This window comes from Rhizophagus irregularis, chromosome 15 (assembly GCF_026210795.1).
Source record: "Rhizophagus irregularis chromosome 15, complete sequence".
Classification (NCBI taxonomy): domain Eukaryota; kingdom Fungi; phylum Glomeromycota; class Glomeromycetes; order Glomerales; family Glomeraceae; genus Rhizophagus; species Rhizophagus irregularis.
The window spans coordinates 4,088,259-4,107,909 of NC_089443.1; the positions used below are offsets into that span (position 1 = coordinate 4,088,259).

The following is a 19,651-nucleotide window of genomic DNA, read 5'->3' on the forward strand; positions in this document are numbered from 1 at the left end:
ATTTGTTTATTAAAAAAAAAAATTTTTTTCTTTGTTTTTTTTTTTGTATTTTTACATCAATTATTCCATTTTTCTTTTTTTTTTAATCCCTTTTTTTTAAATTTTTTTTTATTTTTTTTTCTTTGTATCTAATTTTTTTCCTTTTTTATCTCTTTTATCTCTCTATCTGTGTACTTTTATATGTCTTTAAAAAATCATTAATTCTTTTTTTTTTTTTAAAAAAAAAAATGTATATATTTATTAAAAAAAAAAAGAAGAAAAAAAAAAAAGGAAAAAGAGCATTTTATACAAAAAAAAACTCTTACCTTTAATTTAAACCAAGAAATCATGAATTCGTAATATTTTTTTTTTTCATTATTATTTTTTTTAAAAAAAATAATTAGTAATAACAAAAAAAAATAATTAGTAAATAACGTAAATTAATAACGATCCATAACGATCCATAACGATCCATAACGATTATAACGATTATAACGATTATAACGATTATAACGATTAAAAAAAAAATGAAAAAATGATTTAGATTTTATCATTTTATCCGATTTGAAAAAAAAAAACTAAATTACTTTTAAACTTAAACTCGAAACTTTTTTTTGTAAAAACTTGAAACTTGTAAAAACTCGAAACTTTTTTGAAAAAGGGATAAATTGTGGATAGATCGAATAAATTATGAATAGATTATGGATAGATCGTATTAAATTATCTGTTATGGATTAGACCATATAAGATTATGGAATAGATTACGGATAAATTGTATAGATTGTACATAATTGTAAATTAATTTCTCATTAGAATTAATATTAATTAATATTAATTAATATTAAGGTTATTATTATACTCGGGGTCGAGCCATTCGTGAAGAATATAATTGAAAGGCTGGTAAAAGTAAATTTTATTATTAAGCACGGAAAAAGATTGTAAAAAGTTGATTATTGATTGTATAATTAATTATAATTGTTTATTTTATTATTCTAATTGTTCTAAATTTAATTTATATTGTATTCTTTTTTTTTAAAAAAAAAATAAATTTTAAATTAAAAAAGATTATGATATACGATACACGAAAAAAAAAACGCTTTAATTTATATTGTATTCTTTTTTTTTAAAAAAAAATAATTTTAAATTAAAAAAGATTATGATATATACGATACAAAAAACAAAAGCTATAATTTTTTTCATTAGTCATAATTAATCTTGTTATTATTTATCGTGATTCCTTTTTCCTTGACCTTTTTTCGAATAATATTTTGATCACAAAAAAAAAAAAAGATCGCTCTCTCATTGAAGAGCTTTCAATTAATCACAAATTCACAAATATAAACAAATAATTCTTCATTAACTGTTTAAGCAATGTCAATTTTGAGTACAAAAGAACAAAAAGATGATTATAATGAATGATTATAATGAATGATTATAATGATTAATTAATATTGATCATTTCATTATAAAAATAAAACTTTGTATTACGAGAATACAATTTTCCTTTTTATTATAACTTTTTATCTGACAAAAAAAAGTTGATTATATCAATGAATTCAATGAATACAATGAACGGATTATTTGAAAAATAAAATTTTGTTCAAAAAAAGAAAAACTTTCATTTTTATTCTTTATTCGTACCTTTATTATACAACTTATACAACTTATTTATCAATGTTAATTATTTCCTTTTTTTAATTAAACGGGATCTGAAAAAACCCTGTAAACCATAGAACTGATCAACTGATGGACTTATATTCGGCCCGTTCGCGGTAGATCATATAATGATATATAATGATTATGATGATTTAAACGCGCATGACATCCAATGTAACGGTTACACCGATTTCATATGTTTGTATAACTATGTGTAGGTTGAACTTGGAATTTTTTCTCAACCGGAAAAAAACTCTCCTCTACTTCCGCTTACTCCTCTATATTCCTTTACTCCTCTATATCCCTCTATTAAATTCTTTATATTTCTCTACTTCTCCTCTTTCACTCTTTTTTAAGTACTAATATATTTTAAATGACTAAATATGAGAAGTGTCGGCATTAAACATGTAGGGTTTATTTTATTTGTATAAAAGGTATATTTTTACATAAAAATTTTTATTTTTTTTTATTTTTTGTCATTTGTTATATTAAACTGAAATCTTACCGTAACCACTCATATTTATTCGCAGTTCACGTGATCTGGGAAATTTTGTGCGCGTGACTACATGAATTACGTAGCTAGTTGGTTAATATGGTCGCCTCGTGCGTCATATTAATAGGCTATCTACCGGTTAGTAATTTATACTTATAGAATGGATCTTTTATATCTGGATAAAAGTTATGGATTATTATTATTATTATTATTATTTCTTTTTCAGAACATAGCAAAAAATTTTTTTCTTTTTTTCGAATAATGGGAATACGAATCCAATCATCCAAATAAATTTTGAGAGGTCTCCCATGTTCACGACTTAGGTAGATAGTTGGTTAATATATATTTATATAATTATGATATTTCTGTTATATTCAATAAGATATTAGACATCTGTTTAGTATCAGTTCTATTTTCAGTATTGAAGTTTTTTTCTTCTGGATGATCTCTCAATTACGATAAAAATTTATTTTGGAATGGGTAGTTATAGGAAAATCCATTTCAATATGTACTGGAAACTTCAATTTAATGCTAGGTAGATAGTTGGTTAATAGTACTTATTCTGTTTCAGATAAGTAAATTAATCTATATTAATCTATTAATAGACATCTGTTTAGTATCAGTTCTATTTCAGTATTGAAGTTTTCTTCTGAATGACCTATCAAGTTTATGATAGAAAAATTTTTTTATTTGTTAAATAAAAATATATATTAATTTCTTCGATTGTATTAATTGTAAACCTGTAATGATTTGTCAATTATCGCCGCGTTCAAACATAAATTTATCTACCGATGATTGGTGTACAATAGAACGAACCCTCTAATGGAAACATTTTTTTGAGATTAGCTTATCAGAGTTAGTAATTTTCAAAAGTACATGTAACAGTTACACTGGTTTCGTAAGATTCATATGCTTGGCTGTATCAGATAAAAAAAATACTCTCATTCCGCTACTACTCTTTACTCCTCTACTCCCGCTTTACTCCTCTACTCCTTCACTCCTCTACTCCTACACTTAACTCACCACTTAATAATAATAACATTTCACACTCTTTTTTTAAAATGCTTTTAATATTTAGCTTAGTACATGAAAAGTTAAAAGAGTTAAAGGTATAATATTTGCTTAAATCAATCAAATGGATAATTTTTAAAATTTTTTATTGTAAGTAATAGTATACAAAAAGTTGAGTTTACTTCACGTGATCTTGAGTGTTTTGTGCACTTTGATTCTGTACGAAAAATTATTTTATTTCAAATAATTTATTTTTTTACTTTTATTTATTTATTTTTGTTTTTTTATTAGCCAACTAAAAGAAATATAATATATATTAGTCGGTTAATTACTTGTTAATCTGGTTTCTAAGATAGCTGATAACGATAATTAATAGATTTTTTAATTAATTGAATACCAATAGGAATTATCAAGATTCGAGAAGTTCTCAAAGTTGGTTAATAAAAAATATGACGTAAATAGTTACCGATAAATCGACAAAACAAGATATTAATTATTGGAAAGGAAACTACCGAAATTTTTATATCGAAATATATTATTATTATTTTTTTCAGAACATATTAGCAAAAAATTTTTTCTTTTTTCGAATAATGTCGAATAATGGGAATACGAATCCAATCATTCAAATAAATTTTAGAGGTCTCCCATGTTCACAACTTAGGTAGATAGTTGGTTAATATATATATATAATTATGATATATAGTATGTTACATTCAATAAGATATTAGACATCTGTTTAGTATCAGTTCTATTTTCAGTATTGAAGTTTTTTTCTTCTGGATGATCTCTCAATTATGATAAAAAATTTATTTTGGAAATTGGGTAGTTATGGGAAAATCCATTTCAATTTGTACTGGAAACTTCAATTTTATACAAGATAGTCGGTTAATAATTTCACTTGAAATAAGTTCAGGTATATTATTAATAGACATCTGTTTAGTATCTGTTCTATTTCAGTATTGAAGTTTTCTTCTGAATGACCTATCAAGTTTTGTTTATGATAGAAAAAATTTTTTTTATTAGTTAAATAAAAAAATATATATTAATTTCTTCGATTGTATTAATTGTAAACCTGTAATGAAAATTTTTGATTTGTCAATTATCGTTGCGTTCAAAAATAAATTTATCTACCGATGATTGGTGTACAATAGAACGAACCCTCTATTGGAAACATTTTTTGAGATTAGCTTATCAGGGTTAGTAATTTTCAAAAGTACATGACTACATGTAACAGTTACGTAACTGGATTCATAAGATTCATATGCTTGGCTGTATCAGATAAAAAAAATACTCTCATTCCGCTACTACTCTTTACTCCTCTACTCCCGCTTCACTCCTCTACTCCTTCACTCCTCTACTCCTTCACTCCTCTACTCCTACTCTTAACTCACCACTTGAATAATAACAACATTTCACACTCTTTTTTTAAAATGCTTTTAATATTTAACTTAGTACATGAAGAGTTAAAAGAGTTAAAGTTATAATATTTGCTTAAATCAATCAAATGGATAATTTTTAAAATTTTTTATTGTAAGTAATAGTATACAAAAAGTATTTGAGTTTACTTCACGTGATCTTGAGTGTTTTGTGCACTTTGATTCTGTACGAAAAATTATTTTATTTCAAATAATTTATTTTTTTACTTTTATTTATTTATTCGTCTTTTTTTCTTATTAGTAGCCAACTAAAAGAAATATAACGTATATAGTCGGTTAATTATGATTCATATGATTCAGTCACAATAGATGACAGTATCATCTAATTAATAGACTTTACAATAGAAATTTGGTAAGTTTATTTATTTATTTATTTTTGTTTTTTTTATTAGCCAACTAAAAGAAATATAATGTATATTGTCGATTAATTAATTACTTGTTAATCAAGCTTCTGAGATAGCTGATGACGATAATTAATAGATTTTTTAATTAATTGAATACCAATAGGAATTATCAAGATTCGAGAAGCTCTCATAAGTTGGTTAATAAAAAATATGACGTAAATAGTTACCGATAAATTGACAAAACAAGATATTAATTATTGGAAAGGAAACTACCGAAATTTTTATATCGAAATATATTATTATTATTTTTTTCAGAACATATTAGCAAAAAAATTTTTGCTTTTTTCGAATAATGGGAATACGAATCCAATCATTCAAATAAATTTTAGAGGTCTCCCATGTTCACAACTTAGGTAGATAGTTGGTTAATATATATATATAATTATGATATTTCTGTTATATTCAATAAGATATTAGACATCTGTTTAGTATCAGTTCTATTTTCAGTATTGAAGTTTTTTTCTTCTGGATGATCTCTCAATTACGATAAAAAATTTATTTTGGAAATTGGGTAGTTATAGGAAAATCCATTTCAATTTGTACTGGAAACTTCAATTTTATGCTAAATAGATAGTTGGTTAATAGTAGTATTACTTAGTCTATATCAGATAAGTATCATATTACTATTAATAGACATCTGATTAGTATCAGTTCTATTTCAGCCTTCTGAATGATCTATTAAGTTTATGATAGAAAAATTTTTTTTATTTGTTAAATAAAAAATATATATTAATTTCTTCGATTGTATTAATTGTAAACCTGTAATGATTTTCTATTATCGCCGCGTTCAAAAATAAATTTATCTACCGATGATTGATGTACAATAGAACGAACCCTCTAATGGAAACATTTTTTTGAGATTAGCTTATCAGGGTTAGTAATTTTCAAAAGTACATGTAACAGTTACACTGGTTTCGTAAGATTCATATGCTTGTATGCTTGTATAACTATGGCTATTCTGTACCAGATAAAAAAAACTCTTCACATTCCGCTACTATTCTTTACTCCTCTACTCCCGCTTCACTCCTCTATTCCTTCACTCCTCTACTCCTACACTTAACTCACCACTTAATAATAACAACATTTCACACTCTTTTTTTAAGATGCTTTTAATATTTAACTTAGTACATGAAAAGTTAAAAGAGTTAAAGGTATAATATTTGCTTAAATCAATCAAATGGATAATTTTTAAAATTTTTTATTGTAAGTAATAGTATACAAAAAGTATTTGAGTTTACTTCACGTGATCTTGAGTGTTTTGTGCACTTTGATTCTGTACGAAAAATTATTTTATTTCAAATAATTTATTTTTTTACTTTTATTTATTTATTCGTCTTTTTTTCTTATTAGTAGCCAACTAAAAGAAATATAACGTATATAGTCGGTTAATTGTTAATAAATTCAACACTACAGTAGAAATATTACTAATTAATAGACTTTACAATAGAAATTTGGTAAGTTTATTTATTTATTTATTTTTGTTTTTTTATTAGCCAACTAAAAGAAATATAATATATATTAGTCGGTTAATTACTTGTTAATCTAGCTTCTAAGATAGCTGATAACGATAATTAATATATTTTTTAATTAATTGAATACCAATAGGAATTATCAAGATTCGAGAAGTTCTCAAAGTTGGTTAATAAAAAATATGACGTAAATAGTTTATTACCGATAAATCGACAAAACAAGATATAAGTGATTAATTAATGATAAATCGACAAAACAAATATTAATTAAAAAGATTTGAGAGGTTCTCTTATGTTGGTTAATATATTTATTAATAGACATCTTTTTTTAAGTACTAGTCCTATTTTCTTTTTTCTTTTTTGCAGTACAGATTAATCGAACCTCTTGAGTTTTTTGCATTAAAAATTTGTTGAAATAAAATAAAATTTATTTTCTCAATTGTTTTTCAAAAATCTTAAACGAAATTTTAACTGCTGATGAACAAGATGGAAAATTTATTTTGGTATGATAAACCAAAAAAAAAGATATTTTACGTGAAAATTTAATTATTTTAATAGTCAAGTTTATCCACTATCAAAAGTTCCAAAAATGTAAAAATATAAAAACTATAATTATAAACGATATGATGAAGTTTAATGAGCAGCAACCAAATGTTAATTGTATGACTTTATATTATGAGAATACAATATTTTTTTTTTTTACCCTTTATTATGATGGTCGGTTACTTCAGTTTATTAAAGCGGGTATTACTTACTTATGCAATACTAATCACGTAACGGTAACTGCGTTTTCAAAATATCAGGATGATGTTCATTTGAAGCAGCTGATTTACTTTACATGCGATTGAGATTAGACTGAATGGATGGAATTATTAACTTTATCTAACAAAAAGATGTTTATATCAGTGAATGGATTATTTGAAAATTAATTCACTGTCGCACTAAGTTTACCTTCATACTAATTTTTGAAAATTGCGAGTGATTATACTTATTTCCCGGTCTCATATAGATAGCAGAAAATTTCTAATTTTAGTTTAAAATAGTTAAAAATAGTTTGATCACATTAAATTTGCCGGTCCGGAATGTGTGACAGGTTAGTGTCGATCACAACTATAATAGGAAGGAGTGATGTTTACGCGTCACCTAATCACGTGCAGCCACGAGTTCAAAAACACTAATTATCTGAGGGACTTGAATTTTTTTAGCGGTCCAAAACTTATTTGTCACCCGTTATCTGTCACCGTGATCAGCCTAACCTGTCACACATTTCGGACGTGCAATAAATTTAATGAGTGACACGCCCCAGGGGATTACCAATTTATTACCTGGGAAGGAGAGTCTGGACACAGTGTTTGGGCTCAACTTAATTGCGCAGAAGAAATGGTGCAGTATATTAACAAACCTTTCATTTTAAGATTTTGACCATTACATAATCTTTTCATCCTTAGTTAGATTTAAGATAAGATGAAACCAGGAGGGGTGGATTTTATCTGTGCTATTTTTTCTTTGCTTATACTATTAAAAAGCTTATAAACCTTTTTGGGTCTCTCCATTTTTTTCCACAAGTTTCGTCAAAACATTTTATTTCAGGAATCGCTTCTCTAACCTCACTTTTGACTAATGCTAGGAATCCATTCTTACTATGTTCAAGTTTTAATTCTTTGTATCATTTAAATACAACTTCCCCAAAATCAAAATAGCTGAAAATAAGACCTTGAAATGCACCTTCATTTTTAGTTTCAGCATTATCAATCTTATCGGAGAGTTGCAAAAAAATACTGGTTGCGCTTTCATTTGCTTCTTTCAAGTTCTTTCCAATAGCGGCAACAGGTGTATCAGCTAATAATTCTTTGATAAGCTTTTTCAGCATAAATAATACCTTCTTTCCACCAGTTTTTTTCACCTTCTTGTTAGATGATTTTTCGGTAAATGCGGATGATACCCTAGTACATTTTTTCTGTGCAGTACTTGAACTCTGCTCTGTTGGAGTTTTCAAATCATCAATTTCCATATCAGATGATGGGCATATAGGACACAGCTTCTGTGGATTATTGATACAGTTGTAATGGATGATATGTTTGCAGGTTAAGTGTATGAGAGGTTTTAATGGAGGATGAGGAAAGGTTTGAAGAAAACTTAGAGGAGGAAAATACAAAGAAAGGTCTTCAGAGCATTTAATACATCTTAATTGACTTTTCATCTGTTGAATTCCTATATTCTCAATCCCTTCCATAAGCATGAATGGAGAAGTTAAGATAAACCTTTCGCTCATCATGTTAGTTAAGGCTGAAGTTTTGCTTGATTGGGATAATAGTGAATCTTGAATAATAACATTCGATTCTAGCAATCAGCCAATCAGATAATTCACAGTAGTAGAAAATATTTCTGTGATTTCTACATTCTTTTTACAATCAGGGAATGGACATAGGTTTAGTACATTAAGCATAAGCTTTTTTTCAGCATAGAGTTTATGAAAAATGTACTCACAATGTAGTCGGGTGAACTCTCTGAGAGAAATGTCAAAATGTCATTATTACATTCAGAGCATGGTTCTAATTCTGGAAAATCTATACCACTAATAGTTTTATTATCAAGACTTTTGAGAATATTATATCTGAGGTTTCTATACCTAACAAGAGAGGGTTTCTCAGATTCCAAAATACTGCTTTCTTCTCTACTTTGTGTGTTGCTGATTGGACCAATATTGATTTCATTAACAGTGATCGCTTTTGTATTAACTAAGCTCTTTTAATTCTCTATACCTGCCCATTTATTACTTTCGTAATCAGCTATCTTGCTGGCTAAAGCTAAAAATGGGGTTTTATATCACTTGTAAATTTCGCAGGAAAAAACATTCACCAGATTTTCACCAGCAATTATGCACTATATTTTATCATTTGTTAATCCCCCTACAAATCGATAAAAATGATTTCATGATTAGCATACATATTTCCAAATCCCATATACAAAATAATGATTGCTGGAAAAGTATTCATATCCGAATATTGTTTTACTGATATGATAATAGTGTGGTCAGAAACATGATGTAAAAATAAATGCAAATCAAGTTAGTAAATATATATGCAATTTACACATTACACAGCCCTGTAAAAAATCTGATTCATGTTTTATCTTTCCATGTTTTTTCCATGAATGTATCATTTTAATGGAATTTATAGCCTTAAAAATCATGGAAATTTTCATCTCGCTAATACGGATATCTGTGAATATATCATTTTTATGGAATTTTTACAGAAGACACGGAAAAATAATGGAAATATTCAGATAAAAATTTTTTATAAGGCAGCTCTTATTCTTTGGCAAGAATTTTACTGATATCTTTCTGCGCATTTCAGTGATCAATTTCACGACTGACCTATACTATGATAGCTACTTTACAGAAATTTTAAGTTTTCAAGTGATATCATTTCGATATCATTTCAATATCATTTCAATATCGATTTAATATTGATATGATATCGAAATAAAGTATCATCATTTCGATATCATTTTGATATCATTTCAATATTGATTTAATATCGATATTGAAATGATATCAAAATGATAATAGAAATGATATCGAAACAACATCTTTAAGTTTAATTTAAAGATGTCATTTCGATATCATTTTAATTATCATTTCGATATCATTTTAATATCGATTTAATATCGAAATGATATTGAAGTGATAATACTTTATTTCGATATTGTATCAATATTAAATCGATATTAAAATGATATTGAAATGATATCAAAATGATACCGCTAAGATAAACTTAATGATATCGATTCTATATTGATTAAAAATGGTAAGTTTCTGTAAAGTATGTCTCAATTAAGGTTGCAGGCTAAACTAATTTTTGAATTTGGCAAAACGTCTAAACCTCAATTTTGTCAATTTTTTTATAAGAGTTTATTATATTTTTGTCATTTCATATGATTTTTATAGTCAAGTTTCGCCAAATTTTTATTAATATTTTAATATAGTTTTGTCAAGTTTCGCGTTTACTATGGGATTTCACCTGCAACCTTAGTCTCAATAGATGTCTAAGCGAAAACTTGTATAAATTGAGTATCCATTTCTTTATCCTCTGATAACTTATGATTACTTATGGTAAAATCTGATTCATTAATTACCCCACAATTCATTTACAAATTATACTTTATTTAATAGTGTCTGAACAATTTTTTATTAATATACATAGTACACTACATGGAACTCATTTAAAATATCACGCTTATATAATTATGATATGTGAAATTGCTATAACTAATACAAATAAAATATCTATATTAGAATAATTATAATAGGAAGAAGCAATAATTATTATGTGTTTTTCAACGATTTACAGTAAAAATTTAGATTACTCATTACTAACAGTATTAACCAATATAGAATCTTGCGACAAATTTATTTTCTGAAAAGTCTGCTTCAATATGGTATTGTCATACCTTATCGTGATTTTCTTTTTATCTTCTGCTCCTTTTAGCCAATAAATAGTGATATGATAGGACCCTGAACAATACTGATACAACTCACATTTGAAAGGCTAACAGTCATTTTATTAATCAGTTATAATTTCGTTCAATCAATATACAATAAAAAGAAAAGTAAATAAATAAACCTAAAATAAAAAGAAATAGTCGTACAAATTTGTATATATAGAAAAGTAAACTAGACTATAAATTCCAAACTTGTATATCCTAACTTTAAACCCTAAAAAGCAAAGTTTCAGATCAACTACCCAAATCCAGAAAATCCTACCTGATCTTACAAACTGCCAGAATATGATTCCAGATGAGGACTATTCGACTCTTCAGAAAACCTAATAAGTAATGAAACCATGAATATCGTTGGGTTAAGGAAGAATGGAGCCAATTGATATTAAGAAAGGACTATTCAGAAGCCTGAAGCGAGGAAAGAGGCTCATTGGCCTGAGATAAAGCTACTTGAGAAGTGAAAAAGCGGAAAGGTTAAATAGAAGGTCCTTTGTATGATCGATGAGTACTCAGCAAAATACTCTTTGCCACATCTTTCTTAATTTTAATTTTGCACCTCGGTTACCAAAGTCTATGATAAATTTCACGCTGAAGTTTCAAAAACGTTTGAGAAATAATGGAGGATATACATTAGTAACTTAGACTGGAGTGTCGCATAAGGCACATCGGAAGGTCATGTGAAATGAAGTCTCAGAGAAACTATAAAGCTGAAAATGAAGAATAATTATTACTCATGAATAAATCTGGGAGACCAAGCGTTTGTATATTGCGAAGAGCAATAAGAAGTTTGTCGTATATTTGTTTACGCTGGGTTGAAGAAGATACTTTAGTGGCTAGTTTGATCAGGAAACGTTCAATAAGTTCTGTGGTTACATCCTTTTGATTTGGGAGCTTAGAATTGTCATATTCGATATTCAAATGGTGAGCAAATGAATAGGTGTTCCAACATTTTCATGAAGATGCCACATATTGGACACAAGAAGTCATTAACATATAAACCAGGAAATTTTTGACGAAGTCTGTACATAATAGGAAGTTCATCGAACCAGAGTTTGAGGCGAAATTGCGCAAAATTGGAAGATTTAGAAACCACGAAATGTGGATATAAATTTTGTTTAAAAGTATTGAAAGAGAGTGATCAGTCTACAATGTGAAAGGAAGTTTGCATGGGAAGAAATCTGAAAAGCCCTAGCAAAGAGAAAAATCGCCAAATATCTGACAAAGATTTCCAATACTTGACTGGATCTTGAGTTAAAAGTTCATCATATCCAGTGAAGAGACCCATGGTGTTTTGAGAGGAGGGAAAAATAGCGTCTATCAATGGCACAGGCTGTAAGGATCTAAGCCATTTTCGTTCATTAATAAGTTCCTGTGCTCAAACGGAATAAGAGGAGCGGAGTCTTTAAGATAGCAAATAAAGTTGCAAGAGATACGTCTGGATTTCAACAGGACCCCAGATATCTCCAAAACAGGTCATAAGTCACACTTTTGGCAGATTAGCCCATTTTTTAGGGTTCAAAAAATCGTTTTTTGTAAATATCTCTGCATCCAGTGGGCCAATTTTGATGAACGTTTTTTTAAATTGTAGAGCTAAATGAGGACTACAAAATAAAAAAAAATTCATTAAAATTGAATCACTGGATGCTGAGATATTTACAAAAAACGATTTTTTGAGTTTCAGCAAAAAGGGTGTTTTTGGCCAAAAGTCCATTATGACCTTTATATTAGATATCCGGGGTCCTATTTCAACAATTCTGAAAAGTAGGACCATAAAGAATTATTTCTCAAACGAGTTCTTCTTATAGGAGAAGCATTGCACTATCGCGAATACAGGGTAATGAATTTGAACAAAGAGACAAATTTGACTGAAAAATCCAAAGGAATGGAATTTAATACATATGTTACAAAGGCTAATTCCACGATATTATTGTATGGAGAAATCATAGGACAGGAAAAAATTCCAGAGTCGAGTGTAAAATCATTCAGTATTTGCACCCAAGCGCAGACCAAATATAAAGTTGCTAGATTAACTGTGTATATAGTTCCAGAAATGTGAAATTTGGTATCAAAATGCAGGGCAAAGGTACAACTCACATTTGAGGTTTGCTAGCGCTTGCTCGTTAGGAGGAAGGATAAAACATTAATGCTATCCAGCTTATATCACATAATCACATGTACCCACCCACCCTCATATTGGTGGTATGGTATAGCAGATATTCATGTAATCGCATTGCACAACAGGAGGACCTCAAAAAAACCTCAGGATTACCATACAGTGGTACCATACTACCACCAAGGATTACCAACCAGGGGCCGAGTGTGATGGAAAATCGAACCCTATACCTCATAACCTACACCTTCGGCCAGGAACGTCTTGGTTGTCTAAAGCCTAACAGAAGGCCAAACTATCACAAGGACATTGCGTCCAAGACTTTACCATCTATAGGACCATCTAGTCCCTAAGAATCCCAAGTGGTATAGAATATGTATATTGATGACCCAATGACCACCTGGACAAGACTTACCCAGTGGTATAGAAGTGACCACTGAGACAGAACACTGAACCTACCAAAGGCTTCATAGGGAACGTGGGTATGAACAGTTGGATACCAAGGCTTTTTGTTGAAATATACAGCCTAACTGTACATACTAATAATATACCAAGATGCAATCCAATCCAACTAATCCCTGTACCTTCACACTATTAGTTGTAGCATCTGCAGTAAAATTCTTTTTATTTCTGTGATCGGCAGAATCGAACTTGCAACCTCACTATACTCAGGCTTCATGAGGGTCTTAGTGACTTACCACTAAGATAGGGTGATCAACCCTTACAACTCACATTTAATAGACTAACAGTAATTTTTATTAATCATTTATAACTTCTTAAACTCAAAATACAATGAAAAGAAAGTAAATAAATAAAACTAAAATAAAAAGAAAATAGTCGCACAAATTTGTACATATAGAAAAGTAACCTAAACTATAAATTTCAAACTTGTATATCCCAACTTTAAACCTAAAAAGCAAAGTTTCAGATCAACTACCCAAACCCAGAAAATCTTACCCGATTTTACAATACACCAAGATGTGATTCCAGATGAGGACTGTTTGACTCTTCAGAAAACCCAACAAGTGATGAGACCATGAGTATCGTTGGGTTAAGAAGGAATGGAGCTACTTGATACCAAGAGAAAACCATTCATAAGCCTGAAGCGGGGAAAGAGGCCCATTGGCCTGAGATAAAGTCACTTGAGGAGCAGAAAAGCGGAAAGTTTGAACAGCTGATCCTTTGTATGAGCGAAGAGTACTTGGCAAAATTCCCTTTGCCAAGTCTTTTGTAACTTTAATTTTACACCTCAGTCGCCAAAGTCCATGATAAATTTCACGTTGAAGTTTCAAAAATGTACTGGAAATAATAGGGGATAGATAATTGTAACTGAGACCAGAGCATCAGATAAGGCACCTTGGAAGATCACATGGGATAAACCCTCGGAGAAACCAAAAGGCAGAAAAAGACAAATAATTATTACTTGAAAGTAAATCTGGAAGACCAAATATAGGTAAAGCGTGAAGAGCCATAAGAAGTTCATCATATGATTGTTTGTATCGTGGTGAAGAAGACACTTTAGTAGCAAGTTTGACCAGAAAGCGTTCAATAAGATTTGTAGATATATCCTTTTGGGTCGGAAGCGTAAAATTGTACCCTTCGATATCTAAATAACTAGGTGAACAGATAAAAAGATGTTTCAGAGTTTCCATAAAGATGCCACAAATCGGGTATAAGAAGTCATCAGCATATAAACCAGGAAATCTTTGGGAAAGTTTATACATGACAGGAAGTTCATCAAACCAAAGCTTAAAGCGAAATTGTGTGAAAATGGAGGATTTAGACACTGCAAGGTTTGGGTACAAAGTGTGTCTGAAGATATTAAAAAAAAGAATCCAATCCACAGTATGGAAGGAAGACTGTAAAGACGAAAAACAGGAAAGGCTTATCAACGAGAAAAAGTGGCGAATATCTGAAAAGGACCACTAATACTTGATCGGATCATGAGTTAAAAGTTCATCATAGCCAGTGAAGAGACCTATAGTTCTCAAAGAGGAAGGAAAAACATCATCCATTAATGGAACAGATTGAAGCAGGTCTAGGGTTGGTAAAGTCAGTCCTAGTCCGGTTTTAGTACTAAAACTTGCAAGTCCTATCCGATGAATCTACAAACTAAGTCCATATATGATTAGTCCAGAACTTGTGTCCGACCAAGTCCGGTTCTGGACTAGATCCTAAGACTCAGTCCTAAACCAGTTTAACGTATATCATTTATTATAAATTCTGTATAAAATTTCTTTTTTTTCTATCGTATATGCGTTTTCCTTAAAATTAATATAAAAACATTATAAAAAAACTCAAAAAACTCCAAAAAAATATACTAAAAGTTTTATTTGTATAAATGATGATCAATTGATCATATGTTAATATGTTATACAACGTAATACTAAATACTGCGTTTAACAAATAAAACATATATTACTTCAACCGAATTTGTTCACCAATATTATTCTCAACCCAACTTTTTGTACATAACAATGCTCTTGCAGTCTCAGGACATAAACGATTTCGAACTTTGGTGATTGTATTGCCTGCAACAGAAAATGCTTGTTCACAGGCTACACTTGTGGATTGTATTGCTAAGTAGTCTTTTGCCATTAGTGAAAGTACCGGAAATTCAGTGGAGTGGGCTTGCCACCAAAGAAGCGCTTTCACATTTTCATCACATGGCAAAGCTAGATATCTTTCTATTTCAGCAAAATCAGGGCTAGGTGAGGGTGGTAGTATTGTTTCAGCAGTTACTCCTATGCGACGTTTTTTTAGTTGACGAAAATATTCTTGTGATGATGTAGAAGGAAGGGAAGTTTGTGATTGTGGCTTTTGGGAAAGATAGAAGGAAAATTGTTCACGTAAGGTGGCAATAGCATTTGTCATTGGTTCACTTGGTTCAAAAAGAGAAATTTTATTTTGGGGGTCTAATATTGATGAGATGGTAGTATTATTATCAATAATTAACCAGTATTCTTTAAGTTTTTCATTTATTGAAGCCGCTAACATGTATTGTCTGAATCCATCCTCCCTTTCCACACAATACTTTAGATGATCACGAATTTCATTAAAGTAAAATCAAACATCAGCAATAGTTGGGTACAATGATCCTGAGAGATTTTTTGTTGCTCTTTCAAGGGGTTCTAAAACGATCACTGTTTCCTTTATTAATAATTAAAAAGGATTTAATTTTGTAAGTAGTAATAACGAAAAAAAAAGAAATTTGTTATTGAAAAAAAAATATTATTTCATTTTTACCTTTATTTTCATCCATGCTTCAACATCTGGCATTAATTCACGCACACTATCATGTTTAGCTGCAAGCATTTTCAATGCCGTTTCCATTCGCTGTAACTTACAAAGCATGTAATAGGTGGAGTTCCACCTCGTTTCTATGTTTATTTCTGGCCGAAGGTACTCAAGTTTCTCTATAACATATAATTCACGTAATTCATCACATAATAAGACTGAATTTTTAATTTTTGACATTAGTTGTCGCACTTCTACTATTTCTTGATCAACTATTTCCATTCCTTGCTTAACTGCAAGGCTAAGTATATGTGCTGAACAATGATAATAGCTGAAGGTAAGATTATTTAATTCTTTTTCAAATTCTTCTGATAATTTTCGTCCACATACTAACATCGCAGATTCATTATCTGTAGTAAGTGCTAATGCTTTACCTGCTAAGTTGAATTCATTAAGAACATTAGTGATTGCTGCTGCCATATTGATTCCTGTATGACGAACTTTAAAGGGAATAATATCAAGTAAAAAATGCCGAAAAACCCAATTTTGGTCAATATAGTGAATTGTTAGGCCAAGGTATGCTTCGCTACTTATAGTTGATGTCCACATATCAGCAGGTAAGGAAACTTTGCTGGATATTTTTTGTAAATTATAGCCAATATTAGAACGACGTTCATTAAATTCATCAATAATCATTTCTTTTATTTGATGTCGATCAGGAATTTTGTAACGAGGATCGAAAATATGCATCATTTCAATAAATTTTTCATTTTCCACAACACTAAAAGGTTGTTGGTTATCAATAATCCAAATAACAACTGCTTTATCTCGCTCTAATTTTTCTTTTGCAGGCCAAGGATCTGTACATTTGAAATTTAATGTTGTTTGCTTTCTGACCTTTGGAATTGTTATGTTGTGCTTATTTAAAAGATGCCGTTCAATAGTAGTATTACTTGACTTAATAGAAAATACATAATTGCACCTTTTGCATACAGGTACTTCCGGGTGAGCTGGACTTTGCAATCTACATAATTCCATAGAGGTGAAGTTTTTCGAGAACTTCCTTCAGTACGTAATATGTTATCCAAAATGTCATCACTCTACAAGTCAACAAAATCGAACACGTCATCTAAACTCATTGTGTAAGTTTGTACAACAAAAATTAAAAATACTGTGTAATATATATACCAAATGTAAGAACCCTTTTTATTGATTAGGACTCATTTAAAACTAACTCCTTATGTATTAGTCCAAAAAATCGAACTTAAAGATCTGCAGACTCAGTCTTAGGACTGAGTCTTTAGGTCTGAAATAAGGACTTTACCAACCTTAAGCAGGTCAGGCCAATTTGGTCCTTTGATAAGTTCATGGATCTGAACGGAATATGCAGGAATAGAATCTTTGTAAAAACTACAAAATCTACAGGAAATTCGTCTGGATTTCAACAATTCTGAGATGCAGGACCATAAAGAATTATTCTTTAATCAGATTCTTCGCGTAGGGGAGGTTTCGCACCATCTTGAAAACAATATGTCAAATTGAGATAAAGAGACAAAGGAAACAGAGGAATCCATAGGAAGGGAGTTCAACATATATAATATAAAAGCTAATTCTGCAACATCATTATATGAAGAGATCATAGGACAAGAAAAAATTCCAGAGTCAAGAATAAAATTGTCCAGGATTTGAACCCAAGCACCAGACCAAGAGTGAAGTTATAGAATCAATGGCATGTATAGTTTCAGATATATGGAAAGTGGTATCCAAACGTAATGCAAAAATAGGATTTGATATTAGAGTAAGATCAGGTAGTAAGGCAGCAGAACTGTCACAATGTGATAAAGGTGGTTGCGCAATCGCTAAGTATCTTTCGGGAATATACAGTTCAGAAAAGCCAAGTAAAAATCTAAAATAAGAACATAAAAAAAAAGGAGAAAGCTTCAAATTAATAATTTGTTGAGAAATATCTACATGTACAGTCATTTGAAAAAGTTGTAAACAACGATAGAAAAATAAAACAGATAAACAAGAACGATGAATTAGTTTTCTGCCAACAGTTTTTAAAGTCAAAGGGCCGTCATCCATATCAAGGCAATGAAGGGAACAACCAGGACAAGGAGTAATCTCCATTCGGTTATGTGTACTGGGAATCCAATGAGAAAAGTAAACTATACGAGTTCCAGAATCATCATCAAAGGTATAAAAAGCCCGTCCAAAAACAAGAGAATTTGAGGAGTCTACGCCAACAATTCAATAATATTTATTCTGGAGTCGAATATAAGAGGAAGTGTCAATAATATTAACAAATTTTCCGACCAATGAAGATATGAGTGGAGGGATACAAATAGCATCCTTTTGTTTAGGAAGGTAAGAAGATAGATTGGAAAAGAAGGTAATAATCTGAAACCAAAAAGGAATTTTTCCAGTATTGGCCACCAGGCCCATTTTTTTAAGGTCATTCCATGTAAATTGGAAATTATAGAACAGGTCCATAACTTGTGTAAGGCACCAAAGAGCAGATTTAAGCCAAGAACGTGTTTCTAAAACAGCCAAATCAGAAGATAAAGAGACTAAAGGGCATACTTCATCAGGCATTAAGTCGAGAAAGGTATGGTCAGAAAAATCAAATTGAAGTCCAGATTCGCGAAGTAGTTTAATGGCTTGAAACAGCCAATTATGACTGACGGAACGACGTTTAGAGGTCCATAGCGAAAAATCTACAATAAGATCAATCGAAGAAGGCCATTTTAAAGTGAGCTGCAAGGTTCGTAACATAATAAGAACCCAATTTGCCTGTTTGGAATTAGTAAATAAAAATGAAATCCAGGATAGAAAATGACATATAAGTCGTTCACATAAGGAATCATAAGGATTAGAATCTTTACTAAAGAATCTACTGGTTAGGGCTATTGATGAAAAGGTACGAGCCACAGACAGAGCTTTTCGTTGAAGACCATAATACAGTTAGACCTTTATGTACCGATACTGTTGTTTTGGGGAAAATATATCGGTATATCAAATTATCATTACATAACCGTCATCAGTGAATCATAATGTGGGCCAAAATCACATTCTTGCCAGCATTATGTAAACTTCGGATAGCTAATATATTAAAATGTCATGTGATTTGGATGGAACCTTTATGTTAACTCTGGCCAAATTTATAGTGTTGACCTGAATTAATACCAGTGTAACCTAAAGTATTGGTATATCTTACTATGTATTAATTATAAAGGGGCAAAGAAAAGTATCTGTACATGTTACATCGTGAAACCATATATAATATCGGTACAACGAGATTTTTTTATTAATTGTGAAACAGGACATAGAAAATTTATCGGTACAGGCAATTATTG

General features: G+C 29.9%; 3 protein-coding genes across 3 annotated transcripts; all 3 read right to left on the reverse strand.

Annotated features, from left to right (window-relative positions):
• Positions 1–8,114: 8,114 nt before the first annotated feature.
• OCT59_007627 (uncharacterized protein) lies at positions 8,115–8,723 on the reverse strand (the record flags this gene model as incomplete). Its single annotated transcript, XM_025312016.1, has 1 exon — positions 8,115–8,723. The coding sequence occupies one exon, from the start codon at positions 8,721–8,723 to the stop codon at positions 8,115–8,117; it is 609 nt and encodes a 202-aa protein (XP_025166085.1).
• A 5,402-nt stretch (positions 8,724–14,125) lies between these two features.
• On the reverse strand, positions 14,126–15,073 carry OCT59_007628 (uncharacterized protein; the record flags this gene model as incomplete). Its single annotated transcript, XM_066150002.1, has 3 exons — positions 14,126–14,357; positions 14,415–14,870; positions 14,991–15,073. The coding sequence occupies 3 exons, from the start codon at positions 15,071–15,073 to the stop codon at positions 14,126–14,128; spliced, it is 771 nt and encodes a 256-aa protein (XP_065998812.1).
• A 2,884-nt stretch (positions 15,074–17,957) lies between these two features.
• OCT59_007629 (uncharacterized protein) lies at positions 17,958–19,070 on the reverse strand (the record flags this gene model as incomplete). The annotated part of the gene is made up of 2 exons (XM_066150009.1): positions 17,958–18,532; positions 18,638–19,070. The coding sequence occupies 2 exons, from the start codon at positions 19,068–19,070 to the stop codon at positions 17,958–17,960; spliced, it is 1,008 nt and encodes a 335-aa protein (XP_065998813.1).
• Between the last annotated feature and the right edge of the window lie 581 nt (positions 19,071–19,651).